General features: G+C 39.4%; 1 protein-coding gene across 2 annotated transcripts in view; it reads right to left on the bottom strand.

The window, feature by feature from the left end:
• The window catches only part of aqr (aquarius intron-binding spliceosomal factor), a 72,202-nt gene that overhangs the window by 32,009 nt on the left and 26,572 nt on the right, over positions 1–13,621 (bottom strand). For both annotated transcript variants that reach the window (XM_033026966.1, XM_033026967.1), the window contains exons 15-24: positions 12,004–12,106; positions 11,477–11,597; positions 11,226–11,367; positions 9,290–9,468; positions 8,401–8,568; positions 7,366–7,535; positions 2,147–2,388; positions 1,755–1,898; positions 355–424; positions 134–244 (exon numbers count right to left, since the gene is read on the bottom strand). In XM_033026966.1, coding sequence (XP_032882857.1) covers positions 134–244; positions 355–424; positions 1,755–1,898; positions 2,147–2,388; positions 7,366–7,535; positions 8,401–8,568; positions 9,290–9,468; positions 11,226–11,367; positions 11,477–11,597; positions 12,004–12,106 — 1,450 coding nt within the window. The remainder of the gene's footprint in view (positions 1–133; positions 245–354; positions 425–1,754; positions 1,899–2,146; positions 2,389–7,365; positions 7,536–8,400; positions 8,569–9,289; positions 9,469–11,225; positions 11,368–11,476; positions 11,598–12,003; positions 12,107–13,621) is intronic.

Here is a 13,621-nt window from a genome sequence, read left to right as displayed (position 1 = left end):
AGTGTGTCGGATGGGAAAGTGGAATAACATAAAAGTAGTGTACGGGTGATCGTTGGTCGGTGTGGAGTCGGTGGGCTGAAGGGCCACAAAAAAATTATGATCGGAACCAATACATAAATTATTGTGAAAGTACCTGGTTGGAATGGGTCACAATGAGAGTCCTTTGCTCTGGAAAGTTATGGTACAGGTTAGATATTATCTGCACGGCCACGTCAGTTTTTCCTGTTCCTGGTGGGCCTACCACCTGAAAGAAAGAAAGAAATAAAGAAAAGGAGCTACAATGGCACCAATAATTTGGCCCACCAAAACATGTTAACATTAGAGATATTTGAATAAGTAATAGCAAAATGATACCATTGTAAGGCCTGGTTGCATGCCAGCTCGAATTGCTTCTATCTGTGTGGGTGTAAATTGAATTGTGTTTCTGCAATTAAAAAAACAAGTTTAAATGTGGATGAAAATACACGTATGAGCAACAGAAACAAACACTTAATTTGATTCACTGGCTTGCTCGCCCTGTATGCAGGGGTCACAGCACCCTTGAATCCAATATCTGCATTCCTGGACCTGTGGACCTTAAAACATAGTGTTGTCTGCCTCCCACAGCCCTTCCTTGGCTATCGTGTTTCTTAGTTAATGCTAATGCTATCACTGTTGCTAACAAAACCTATTTTTAAACCCAACTGTCCAAAATGCTTCCTTCCACCATCCTGATAGTTTAGACTTTTTAAATACAGTTGAGTGCTGATAAGGTGAATTCCACGTCCAAAGCAGAAGCTGACCTTAAGCAGGGATGTGACCCTGTTCCCAGAGGGCTGGCCTGGTATTCACTGGTTTTCCAGCTTCTGACTCTCTTTAACCATGTTTATTTATTAAAGATATATTACTTTCCACCATTTGATTGTAGCTGACAAAGAAACAGTTACAAAAAAACCCTTTAAAAAATTCAAGAAAACATTCAGCACGGAAAGGAAGTCAATCAAATACATTAACTTCCACGGTTGAAATAAATTTGAAAGTGATGATACATTTAAAACAACATGACACATGTGATTATTGGAAACTCAATTTTAAGCAATTATTTTCAAAATCTTGAATAACGTATAAAATCATGAGGGGAATAGATAGGGTGAATGCACAGTTTATTTTACTTGGAGCCACGGGATGTAGGTTTAAAGTGAGAGGGAAAAGATTTAGTAGGAACTTGAGGGATAACATTTTCTCCCCCCACACAGTATAGGTAAGTATATGAAATGAGCTACCAGAGAAGATAGTTGAGGGAGGTAATATAAAAACATTTAAGACATTTGGACAGGTACATGGATATGAAAGGTTAGAGAAATATGGGACAAACGAGGGCAGGTGGGACTACCATGGATGGGGAATCGTAATTGGCATGGGCCGAAAGGCCTGTTTCCATGCTGTATGCTTGTTTGAAATAATCAGACTTTTTCACCATTGATGCCAATTTCTGATTCATTATAATAAAGGAAAAACGATTTCACATTTAATGTTGCTATCACTTGTAATCTTCCATTTAGAGGGCCATGATAGATCCAGCATCTGCAACAACACTTTAAATCAAACGGAAAAGCAGGCGTTGGGAAATAGCTTCCATTTGTGTAAATCGATATGAAAATTAATGAACCAGTCCAGTAGTAAATACACATGATTAGGAATCAAAGGAGCTCAACTGAGCCAACACATAAATTAATTAGCTACATGAAGTTAAATTGGAAATTAATGGCCCTTACCTCTTCGGCTGATTGTAGGGGTAAGGTCCTCTATTTGGAATCACATGAGGTTCAATAGTCAATGTCTGACTCTCTTCTGCCTCCTCACCATCACTTCCTCCTTTCCGTTTTTTCCCCTTGCAGCACTGTACTGAGAATGTGATCCTGGGGATCAGAAGAGAAAAGTGCTCGTACTTCTCCTGACAAGATTATATCACCTTTTTCACTGACACGATAATTATGACTTTTATAATTATGGTTATATAATAATATGGTTTTATAATTCATGCAAATTGATAGGGCAAAACTGCACAAATAGAGAAAATTCAGAATATATTAATATCTACATTTGTGGAACAACTTTATACATATGCAAACATTGCTCATTTAAAAATGTCAAACTGCATTATCACCTGAAGGGAGGTTTCTGCAAAGTGGAGCTTTCAACAGTAGATTTAATCGTACAGCCAGGAAAACTAGCTTTCAAGTGATCAATTGAGAGGAAGGTGTCATTAAAGTCCAGTGTGGCAATCTGATTTGGCATTTTAGAATAATGAGCACTTCCTGGATCTCCATAACCAAGGATAATATCATGAAGCCAGTCAGGAACGACACACTCCGTGTTCATTAGGTTCCGGATAGTCTCCAACACTGCCTGGAAGTGAAATTAAGTTTTACAAAGTCATTCCAAATGAAAGGTACCACAGTGAAATAAAACAAAAGAGAATATTTGCTTAAAGGTGAGTCCTAGCCATCAAAGAAGTGGGAGCCGTTAATAAGTTCAGGCCTCGTGTTTTACGTGTTTGATTTATGCAATTTTAAAATAACGCGCTTGTTCTTTTAATAGGCTTCCTTTAGTAGCTTGATTAGTCACGTTATTTTGGAATAATGCACTCAAATTTACTCCTTGACACTGTACTTGTGTATGTGTTTAATTTACACATTTTTAAATTACGTGCTGCTTGTCAAGCAGGTAAACTCTGCGTAAAATGCAAGGTGCCCGTATACTGAGACATTTATAACATTGGAGGATAATGAAGTAATTCATATCGTTACTTAATAAGGAACACTCAGTTTTATTTAAATTTAAAAGTTTTGGAGGCTAATTATTCGCAGAGGAGGGAAAGATAGGTAGTATCATAGACAGTGAAGATGGGTATCATGAATTACAGCAGTATCCCAATCAGCTGGGAAAGTGGGACGAGGAACGGCTAATGGAGCTTAATTGAGATAAGTGTGAGGTGCTGCATTGTGGAAAGTCAAACCAGGGCAGAAATTTCACGGCCAGATAGGCTGCATCCCAGAGTACTTAAGGAAGTAGCCCCAGAAATAGTGGATGCATTAGTGATAATTTTTCAAAACTCTTTAGATTCGGGAGTAGTTCCTGAGGATTGGAGGGTAGCTAATGTAACACCACTTTTTAAAAAGGGAGGGAGAGAGAAAACGGGGAATTACAGACCAGTTAGTCTAACGTCGGTAGTGGGGAAACTGCTAGAATCAGTTATTAAAGATGGGATAGCAGCACATTTGAAAAGTGGTGAAATCATTGGACAAAGTCAGCATGGATTTATGAAGGGTAAATCATGTCTGACGAATCTTATAGAATTTTTCGAGGATGTAACTAGTAGAGTGGATAAGGGAGAACCAGTGGATGTGTTATATCTGGACTTTCAGAAGACTTTCGACAAGGTCCCACATAAGAGATTAGTATACAAACTTAAAGCACACGGTATTGGGGGTTCAGTATTGATGTGGATAGAGAACTGGCTGGCAGACAGGAAGCAAAGAGTAGGAGTAAACGGGTCCTTTTCACAATGGCAGGCAGTGACTAGTGGGGTACCGCAAGGCTCAGTTCTGGGACCCCAGCTATTTACGATATATATTAATGATTTGGACGAGGGAATTGAATGCAACATCTCCAAGTTTGCGGATGACACGAAGCTGGGGGGCAGTGTTAGCTGTGAGGAGGATGCTAGGAGGCTGCAAGGTGACTTGGATAGGCTGGGTGAGTGGGCAAATGCATGGCGGATGCAGTATAATGTGGATAAATGTGAGGTTATCCACTTTGGTGGCAAAAACAGGAAAGTAGACTATTATCTGAATGGTGGCCGATTAGGAAAGGGGGAGATGCAACGAGACCTGGGTGTCATGGTACACCAGTCATTAAAAGTAGGCATGCAGGTGCAGCAGGCAGTGAAGAAGGCGAATGGTATGTTAGCATTCATAGCAAAAGGATTTGAGTATAGGAGCAGGGAGGTTCTACTGCTGTTGTACAGGGTCTTGGTGAGACCACACCTGGAGTATTGCGTGCAGTTTTGGTCTCCTAATCTGAGGAAAGACATTCTTGCTATAGAGGGAGTACAGAGAAGGTTCACCAGACTGATTCCTGGGATGTCAGGACTTTCATATGAAGAAAGACTGGATAGACTCGGTTTGTACTCGCTAGAATTTAGAAGATTGAGGGGGGATCTTATAGAAACTTACAAAATTCTTAAGGGGTTGGACAGGCTAGATGCAGGAAGATTGTTCCCGATGTTGGGGAAGTCCAGAACAAGGGGTCACAGTTTAAGGATAAGGGGGAAATCTTTTAGGACCGAGATGAGGAAAACTTTTTTCACACAGAGAGTGGTGAATCTCTGGAATTCTCTGCCGCAGAAGGTAGTTGAGGCTAGTTCATTGGCTATATTTAAGAGGGAGTTAGATGTGGCCCTTGTGGCTAAAGGGATCAGGGGGTATGGAGAGAAGGCAGGTACAGGATACTGAGTTGGATGATCAGCCATGATCATATTGAATGGCGGTGCAGGCTCGAAGGGCCAAATGGCCTACTTCTGCACCTATTTTCTATGTTTCTATGAGCAGTCAGGCCCTGGTATAGAGCAGAGGGATCAAGTCCATAGTGTCCTGCAAGTGGCAGGGCAGGTAAATATGGTGAAGATGGCATCTGGTTCACAGGTCTTCATCAGTCAAGGAACTGAGTATAGAAGTTGGGACATTGTGTTACAGTTGTGCAAGATGTTGATGAGGTCACACCTGGACTATTGTGTTCAGCTTTGATCACCCTGCTATAGAAATATGCCATTAAGCTGTAAAGAGTGCACAGACGAATTATGAAGATGTTATCAGAACTTGAGGGCCTGAACTGTCGGGAGATGTTGAACAGGCTAGGACTTTATTCCATGCAGAACAGGAGCTAAGTGGTGATCTTATATAAGTGTATGAAATCATGGGGGGAATAGATAGGGTGAATGCAGAGTCTTTTCCCCCCAAAGTAAGGGAATCAAGAACTTGAGGGCGTAAGCTTTTGGTGAGAAGGGAAAGATTTAATAAGAACCCGAGGGGAAAGAGCTGCCAGAGGAAATAGTTAAGGCGGATACAGTATCTTCCGCGTGTCTCCCAGTTCCTAAGTATTTCTAGCTTACTGGGAGAGTTAACTAAATGGGAGACACTCATAGAGGAGAGAAAAGCAAAGATAAATGGAGTTAAACAAAATGTTTTACTTTCAATTGTTTCTAGTGTGCAACCTTTAACAATACTGTACACCCTTGTTATTACAGACCTCTTTATAATGGATTTTGGTTATACCAGACTGTCTCTTTAAGAACACAGGCTGCTAGTTACATTGTGGAGGCCATTGAAATTAACAGGGCATTAGAATTGACAAGGATCACACGGATGGACACTTAACTATTAAACAATGTAACAAACAGCCTTTAGTATTTTTAGCTTGCAAACATACATTTGTAGCTGTTACAAAGAACTTTGTATTTGAAAACAACTCTTTGTTTCACGGAGTGATTGCTAGGTGGTTAGAGCGAATTCCTTACTCGGTTATAGTAGGTATGTTACAAAACTTACCTTCAGCGGCAGTTCTGTCACTGCCCGTGTGCGCGACTTTGGCGCCTTTGAGAGGGGGACGGGATTAATATGCCGTTTTTTTCCCGGCCTGTTCAAATCGATTTTTGTCAGGTTTTATTAATTTTTTTTTAAACTGCACTGGATATTTTAATAGCAGGAGTACTTTAAAAATCAACTTCTAAAGCCGTCAACACCGACAACGGGGACGGATTTCACGTACGGGACAGGTAAAGGAAAGCCGTTTATTTTACATATAAACGTGCTTCTTAGGATGCCTTTAATCAAAATTTTATGTTGCGAAAAGGTGACTTAGGACCCATACGAACCAGCAGTATTTTTCCTGCCGATATGGGGTTTAAATTCACTGCAACCGCAACGTTCCAAACGATCGTGTTCCACAAAATCCCACTCGCAAGATGATTAAAATGGCCATTAATTTACGGGAATTAAACACAAAATTCCTTCCATTGGCCTATAAATTCATGACAATGAGATTTAAAAATCATGTTATATTGTGAATTCTTGCGTGAACGTTATTTGGACACTTAGGCTATTTAAAAATGTTAACCTTTTCTTAAGAAATTGATAGATGTTTAGTTTTAGTAATTGAATTTTGTAATTAGCTACAATTAGGTAACTAACTAATTATATGCCATAATTTCAGGTCATCCAAGTAAGATTGTTTCATATTTGTTTCAGAATGCTTCAATATATAATAACTGAAAATTTCATTCAGTTCTCTTAATTTTTAAGAAAATTATGGGCTTTTGACTGTCCTTGATCACAGCTTTTGAGTTAAGTCAATGGAAAAGCAATAGGGAACAAGATGCTAATTTCTGAGTATGAAAATGGCCATAACATTTTTAATACTGAAGACATGAAATTGAATTAGGTGTCAAATTAAACTTCTTTTTATGCTTTATCTGATGGGATAAATTGCAGACTTGATTTTTAAAATTTTGTAACATTGCCAGTTATAGCGGACAATCGGCAATAATATACACCATTCACCAACTATGGTTCGTTAAAATGAGGTTTTGGGTGGCTTCGGACCAGCCACCAAAGACCTAACTGGGAGTTAGGGTCAAGGCAGAAGATTGCACTTAGGCCATGCTGGAATAATCAGTGGCCCAGGGCAGGTGGCTAAGTAGCCAACTCAGAGGTGACAAATTTACCCCAACATCTATAAGCACACAATACATACATTTACAGTTAAACATTATGAATATTAGTTTTGTCAGTCTTAAAAGTAGTTAACCAAATTAAACAGGAAGATCTAGATTTTGAACTCTGAACAAATACATCTTAGCTTTAAGTTGTTGCTCAATGAATGGAACTTATATCATGCTTACAGCCAGCCATTAGACTTGTTTACTCTGGAGTACACAAAGTGCTTTCCATTTTAAAATGAAGAGGCTTTGAATGACACCATATATGTGACTTTTGTTGAGTTTTTCCAATGCCCAATTATTTTGAATCTCATTTTTGTTTTTTAATCTGTCCTACTCTGAGTGAAGTAAATTAAACTTTTCTTTTCGAGTGATGAGGAGCACAGCCACCAAATAATTTCATTTTTTTTCTGCTTAGATTTTTAAAACTGCATTCAACAGTCCAACCTGCAAAGGAAATAATGAATTGTAATGCTCTCAATTACACTTCCTGCATATTCTTCCTTCTAAAAAAGTACATTTGAAAAATATTCTTTCATATAACCTTGAGAAGAACTTTCATCACAATATACAGAATGCAATTTTTCTACAGCTTTAATTAAACTCACCTTAAAATTATTTTCTTTAGGTTTTCTTCTCATGATTATGTTGAAGGTCTCGTAGACATCTTCTGCCCCATTTTGAATTGAGAAGCTCATATCCTGCTGATATTGGTTGGGATCTAGCCATACTCTATATGTTCGTGAATCTCCTTTCAGCTTTGGTTTAGGTTCAGGACCTGTGACAAGTAATAATAAAGTAAGTTAATAATAATGGAACATAAACATACACTTGACCATCCAACTGGACAATGACCAATTCAACATCAATTTTCACATCCTCAGGACAATTTCACACGCTTATTTCACAATTAATATTGTCCTGTCACGGTTTAGTCACTGCTTTTATTTTTAAGATGCGTATGTCTGCCACTTTCGTAGAAACAAGGAACTTCAGATGTTGGTTTATACCAAGGATAGACATGAAGTGCTGGAGTAACTCAGCTGGTCAGGCAGCATCTCTGGAGAAAAATGACAGTGATGTTTCGGGTCAGGACCCTTCTTCAGACAGGGTCTTCTTCAGGGTCTGAAGAAGGGTCCCGACCCAAAATGTCACCCATTTTTTCCCCCCAGAGATGCTGCCTGGCCAGCTTAATTACTCAAGCACTGTGTGTCAATCTTTGACTGCCACTTTATGTGAAACAAACTTCAACAAACAGGATAGATGACAAGGTGATCCTTCAGTTTCAAAGGAAAAGTTATTTTTGGCCAGCGCACAGAGAAAAATAGCCTGACCTTTCTTTAAATAATGCAATGGGAACCTTCATGTCACTTGAACTGAAATAATGCACTGAAATAGCATCTGATCAGAAAGACAGAACCTCTAACACAGCAGTATTCCCTCAGAATTGCACCAAAAAAAAACAGGTTGCATTCTATTGCAGTCCAAAAGAGAGTTTTGAACTCTGATCTCTTGCATCGTAGGTAATGCAACTGCCAAATGAACTGACATTAAACTACATGAAGTATGCTCTGCAAGATACACGAATGCTCATGTAAAAAGTAGCCTATGGCTAGTCTGCAAACAGGAACACTAAACCATACCTTCTTCAATGACCCGTCCTTTCTCATCCAGCATGCCTTGAATTTCACATCCACGCACAAACATGAGTCCCGATTGCTCTACAAATGGTTGCTTTCGGTCAAACTTTGTGCCATAAGGCAAGACTGGTCGAACAGTTACAAGGAAACAGACATCGTGTTTGCGAAGAGCTACAGGATTGAAAATGTAACACATCAACCCGGAAATAAAGAAAATGTGTATTACAAAGCTCCCTTAGACAAAATGCACACACTGCGGCTACCTGAAGATTGATTTAGTTCATCAAAGATTGCTTTATTCATATACATAAGCCCAAAATTAAAACAAAATCACCAATTTATCAATATACATACAAGCAATTAGTTGCAGCTAATCTTCGGGCGGCACGGTGGCGCATTGGTAGAGTTGGGTCTTACAGCACCAGAGACCCGGGTTCAATTTGGACTATGGGTGCTATCTGTACGGAATTTGTATGTTCTCCCCGTGACCGCATAGGTTTTCCCCAGATGATCCAGTTTTCTCCCACACGCCAAAGACGTACAGGTATGTAGATTAATTGGCTTCTGCACACATTGTCAATTGGCTCTAGTGTGTAGAATAGTGCTAGTGGGCAGGGCGACCACTGGTCGGCGCGGATACGGTGGGCCGAAGGGCCTGTTTTCGCTCTGTAACTCTAAACTAAACTTTGCTGCATTCAGCATAACCCAGTTTTACATTCATTCATTCTTTTAATGTTCTGTGAGTAACCTTTTTTTTTTAAGTGTCTGGAATTGCCTTCCAATTCTATTCCATTATAAGCATGAAAAGCTACAGTATGTTGTTTTACTTATCTGCAAAAAGGAAACAATATTCAGCACATCTAATGTAAAATCATTTGAGCACTCGAGTTACCTTCCCATTCTCCCTTGATTTGATATCGAACATTTAAGTTGATGGATACGTCAGCACGGACTCTTGCCGGCCAGTTATCACCAATGTTGGGTTTTGCTACTTCCACAATCGTGAAAGTGACGATAGGTTGCGCCATTCGAGCCCAACCACCAAAGACAACGCCTCCGTACTCTCCTTGCCTGCAGCGTTAATAAATAAGTAAGCTAAGTCCTGGACCTGGCTTGAAATATACACGTAAAATACATTCCAAAGTTTAAAATACATGTTGAAATTGCTTTTAATCCAATTTGCTGGTAACAAATAGAGGTAAAGAAATTATTTTAATCCAAATATTAATTTTGAATTTAAAAAATGACACAAGTGTTGGAGTAATCAGCAGGTCAGGCAGCATCACTGGAGAACATGAATAAGTAACAGTTCAGTTCGGGACCCTTCTTCAGACTAATTGTGATGGGGGATGGAGGAGGGAGAAAGCTGGAAGAGAGGCGAGGATGGGTCAAAGGTGGGCAAGTGAGAAGTGTTTACAGGTTGATTAGCTGATGATTGGGCAAAGGCTCTAAAGAAGGGTTCCTATCCGAAATATAGCCTAACCATGTTCTCCAGAGACGCTGCCTGACCTGCTGAGTTACTCCAGCACTTTGTGTCTTTTTTTGTAACCTGGCACCTGCAGTTCTTCGTACTTCCCTTAATTTCAAATATCTGTGTAAAGATGTATTTTTGAAAATAATGATATTTTCCGATAATTTCTCAATATTGAGATGCAGGTAAGTCAAAGCTGCCAGTTTAGAACATCCATAAATACTGGAATAGTTGTGGTAGGAAAGAAAAATGTGCATTTATCATAAGTGTCTATTGTTCATAGTAGTAAAATATATTAATTCAATGAATTTCACTCAAGGCTCGTGAGTACAGAGAAAATGCAAGCTTCAGAATGGTTAAAAATGTTCAAAAGTGAATCAGCTCTGGTTTTGACTCTGGGGTAAACTGTACAGTCCAATCCCACCCACTGCAAAGCAGATTGGGCAATGTGGTTCCTTTCCATTGTGGGCAGTCGACCTTCTCTGACCATGTCATTGTGCTTTACACCAGACAGTGCCACTTGCACACAGTGCACCTACCATTAAAATACAGCAGTGATGTGATCCCCACTCACTGTGGATCAGTCCTGTCAGGGTAACCCCACAATCTTTGTGAACTGAATGAGTAGAGTACTACATACCATTTGGACTTTTGGCTGGACATGTGGATATGCAGGGAATGGAGGGATATGGGTTACATGCAGGTAGATAAGTGATGGTGGTGGCATCATGTTCGGCACAGAACATAATACATAGGAGCAGACTTATACAATTCGGCACAGCAAGTCTGCTCAGCCATTTGATCATGGCTGATTTGTTTTCCCTTCTCAACCCAATTTTCTTGCTTTCTTCCTGTAACCTTTGACACCCTTAACTAATCAAGCCACCTTTAATCAAATCACACTTACACATCAAACTCTGCTTAAAAAATACCCAATTACTTGACCTCCACAGCTGTCTGTGGCAATGAATTCCACAGATTCACCACCCACTGGCTAAAGAAATTCCTCCTCATCTCTCTTCTAAAGGTATGTCCTTTTATTGTCGACTGATGGGCCTGTTATTGTGCTATGTTCCATGTCCTAGTAACATGAACAGTATGGCTTGGAATTAATAATGCAACACTCTGGGGGAACCATTCCTCCGTGTAAGTTAGCTACTTTTAAATTGACATTTTGGACAGATGTACAAGCATAATTTAAAGTGGAAACAATCCAAAGATTTTAGATGAGAAGTTTTAAACCAACTTCAAAATATTCTTTAATTACCATCATCTTAATAATGCACAAATACAATAATTTACTGAACGAAAATGTATTTAAAAACAGAATGGTTGAATTATGCATACTAATACCCACCATGGTTTAAGTCTGCTGATTACATCCTCCACATCCTGTCTGATTTCATATGTTGACTCCAGCCGAAAGAGATTAAAATTCCTCAGCAGATAGTCATGAAGAGTCAAGAACTGCAAATTCAGCTTTGGCAATGCAAGGCAGCCTGGCATAATAAAGGAAAAAAAACCCACCATGGTACAAAATTTCAACCTAAACAGAATTCAGCAATGAATAAGAAACAGAACTTCCCACATGCCTGATGGTTCACATACCTTCACCAGAGTAATATTCCGTCGGTACAATGTTTTCATCCCAGATGATTTTCTCTGTGGGATAAAGGGGCATCTCATTTAATTGCTGAATTTGAGATGTTCGCCGTTCATGTCGGGACACCTGTTACAAACAAAGAGCATTAAATGAACAAATTCCACCATTCAATCATGTTCCAATTTTGTATTTGTTAGTATTTAGTTAATTTAGAGATACAGCACGAAAACAGGCCCTTTGGCCCACTGAGTCCATGCCGACCAGCGATCCCCATACACTAGCACTATCCTACAAACTAGGGGAAATTTACAATCTTTACTGAAGCCACACAACCCACAAACCTGCACTTCTTTGGACTGTGGAAGGAAATCGGAGCACCCGGAGAAAACCCACACGGTCACGGGGTGAATGTACATACTCTGTAGACAAGGACCCGTGGTCGGGATTGAACCCGGGTCTGTGGCGCTGTAAGGCAGCAACTCTACCACTGTGCCACAGTGCCACCCCAAATTCTTATCATTTAAATACCTACCAACATTTCCAAGAGAAACTCCTTTTCATAACATGTATTCTCTCCTTCTGGCAGGGTTGGCAAAAGACAAAGGTATGACGCCACTTTGTGGAGTGTGTTGGGACTGTAATCGCAAAAGAAAACAAATTCAGCATTTTACTCTCGTGCAGAAATCTTCAAGTTTTCAGACATTTTCAAAAAGTAATTCAAAAAGCAGAATAAATTTGAAACTTGTTCATTAATCATAAGCTGAAATAGGCATAGGCTGTGGGCCGAGGAGCTTTATTCTGCAGTTTCGTGACCCAAGTCACCAAACTACATGAAATCTTCACATATTGTGTAAAAAAAATCATATAAATCACCCCTGAAACTTGTCATGAACAAGACTTGCACATTTTTATTAAATTAGAGAAAAACTGGAAAAATTTTGGGTGATTTTTAGTCCAATCAAAGCACGTTTAACATTGAGTTGTCTGCCAGTTGGACAATCACGCGCTTTGCTTTAGGCTAGCACACAAAATGGCTGAGGGTGCCTCTACAGATGCCTGTTTTACTGGAGATTCCGATTTGTTGCTCTGTGGAATACATGTCGTGGAAACTTGCAGCAGGGTAATTGAATTTTGTGAGAAAAGCATTAAAAAGGCTGAAGAAAGTGCTGCTAAGTGGAAGAAAGCCTTGAAAGCAAAGTCGCTGCTGAGGTGCTCCAACACAAAGAAGCCAGCCAGGAATCAACTCTAACTGAAAGGTAAGATCTAAAGTCTGAATTTATGAAAATCTATCTGTATGGACTTTAATTAATTTAATTGCACCCTTTTATAATGTGAATAAATTCACTCATTCACTTACTTCATTCATTCATTCATTCATTCATTCATTCATTCATTCATTCATGAAGTTGAGGGCCTAAACTATATGTATCCATAACACAGCGTGTTGTAGCCTAATAAGTATTTAACAGCTAATCTCGGAGCTGCCTGCGATAACTTACCGGGAAAAAGTGCTCCGACCGCGGGGCCTAGGTACTTGCGGTATAGTGAAGCCGCGGTCTCAATTAATAAGCGGCCGATTCGTGTACGCGGAGCCGCGGATCATCTCCACGGGCGGGGGGGGAGGCTGTACATAGTGCCGTCTGTAGCGGCCGTTTTCAGGCCCCGACTACGGGAGAAAAACTGAGGGATATGGATCGCAATTTATAGGCTTCCATTGCAGTGAGAAATGGTCAGAAATGGTTGATGTTTCTGTAGAAATGAATTGGTGATATGTGAACTTGAACTAGTTTTTCTATGGTAGTAACCTATTGTCATTCTCATTAACATTCTTCTTGGTTTCTTGGTCCTCCAAAATATTCCAAATGGAATTGAAACTGGAGGTGGAATTTTATTAAGATTAATTAACATTATTTATTAACAATTATTAATTAATTTATTAATTATTATTAATTAACAAAATTTAGTGACATTAAGAAGTTGAAATTTTATGAATTGAAGTCCATGCAGACTTAATGACTATGAGAAATAGTCTCTACTTTTTTTTGTAGCCTCTACTTAAACTTGAAATAACTTATCAAGTGTAGTAAATTACAGTGTAAGTCTCATTGACATTAAATAGTGGTTGACACTTTATGAATGGAAGTCCATGC

This window comes from Amblyraja radiata, chromosome 9, assembly GCF_010909765.2.
Source record: "Amblyraja radiata isolate CabotCenter1 chromosome 9, sAmbRad1.1.pri, whole genome shotgun sequence".
Taxonomy (NCBI): domain Eukaryota; kingdom Metazoa; phylum Chordata; class Chondrichthyes; order Rajiformes; family Rajidae; genus Amblyraja; species Amblyraja radiata.
This window is presented reverse-complemented; position numbering and strand designations above follow the sequence as displayed.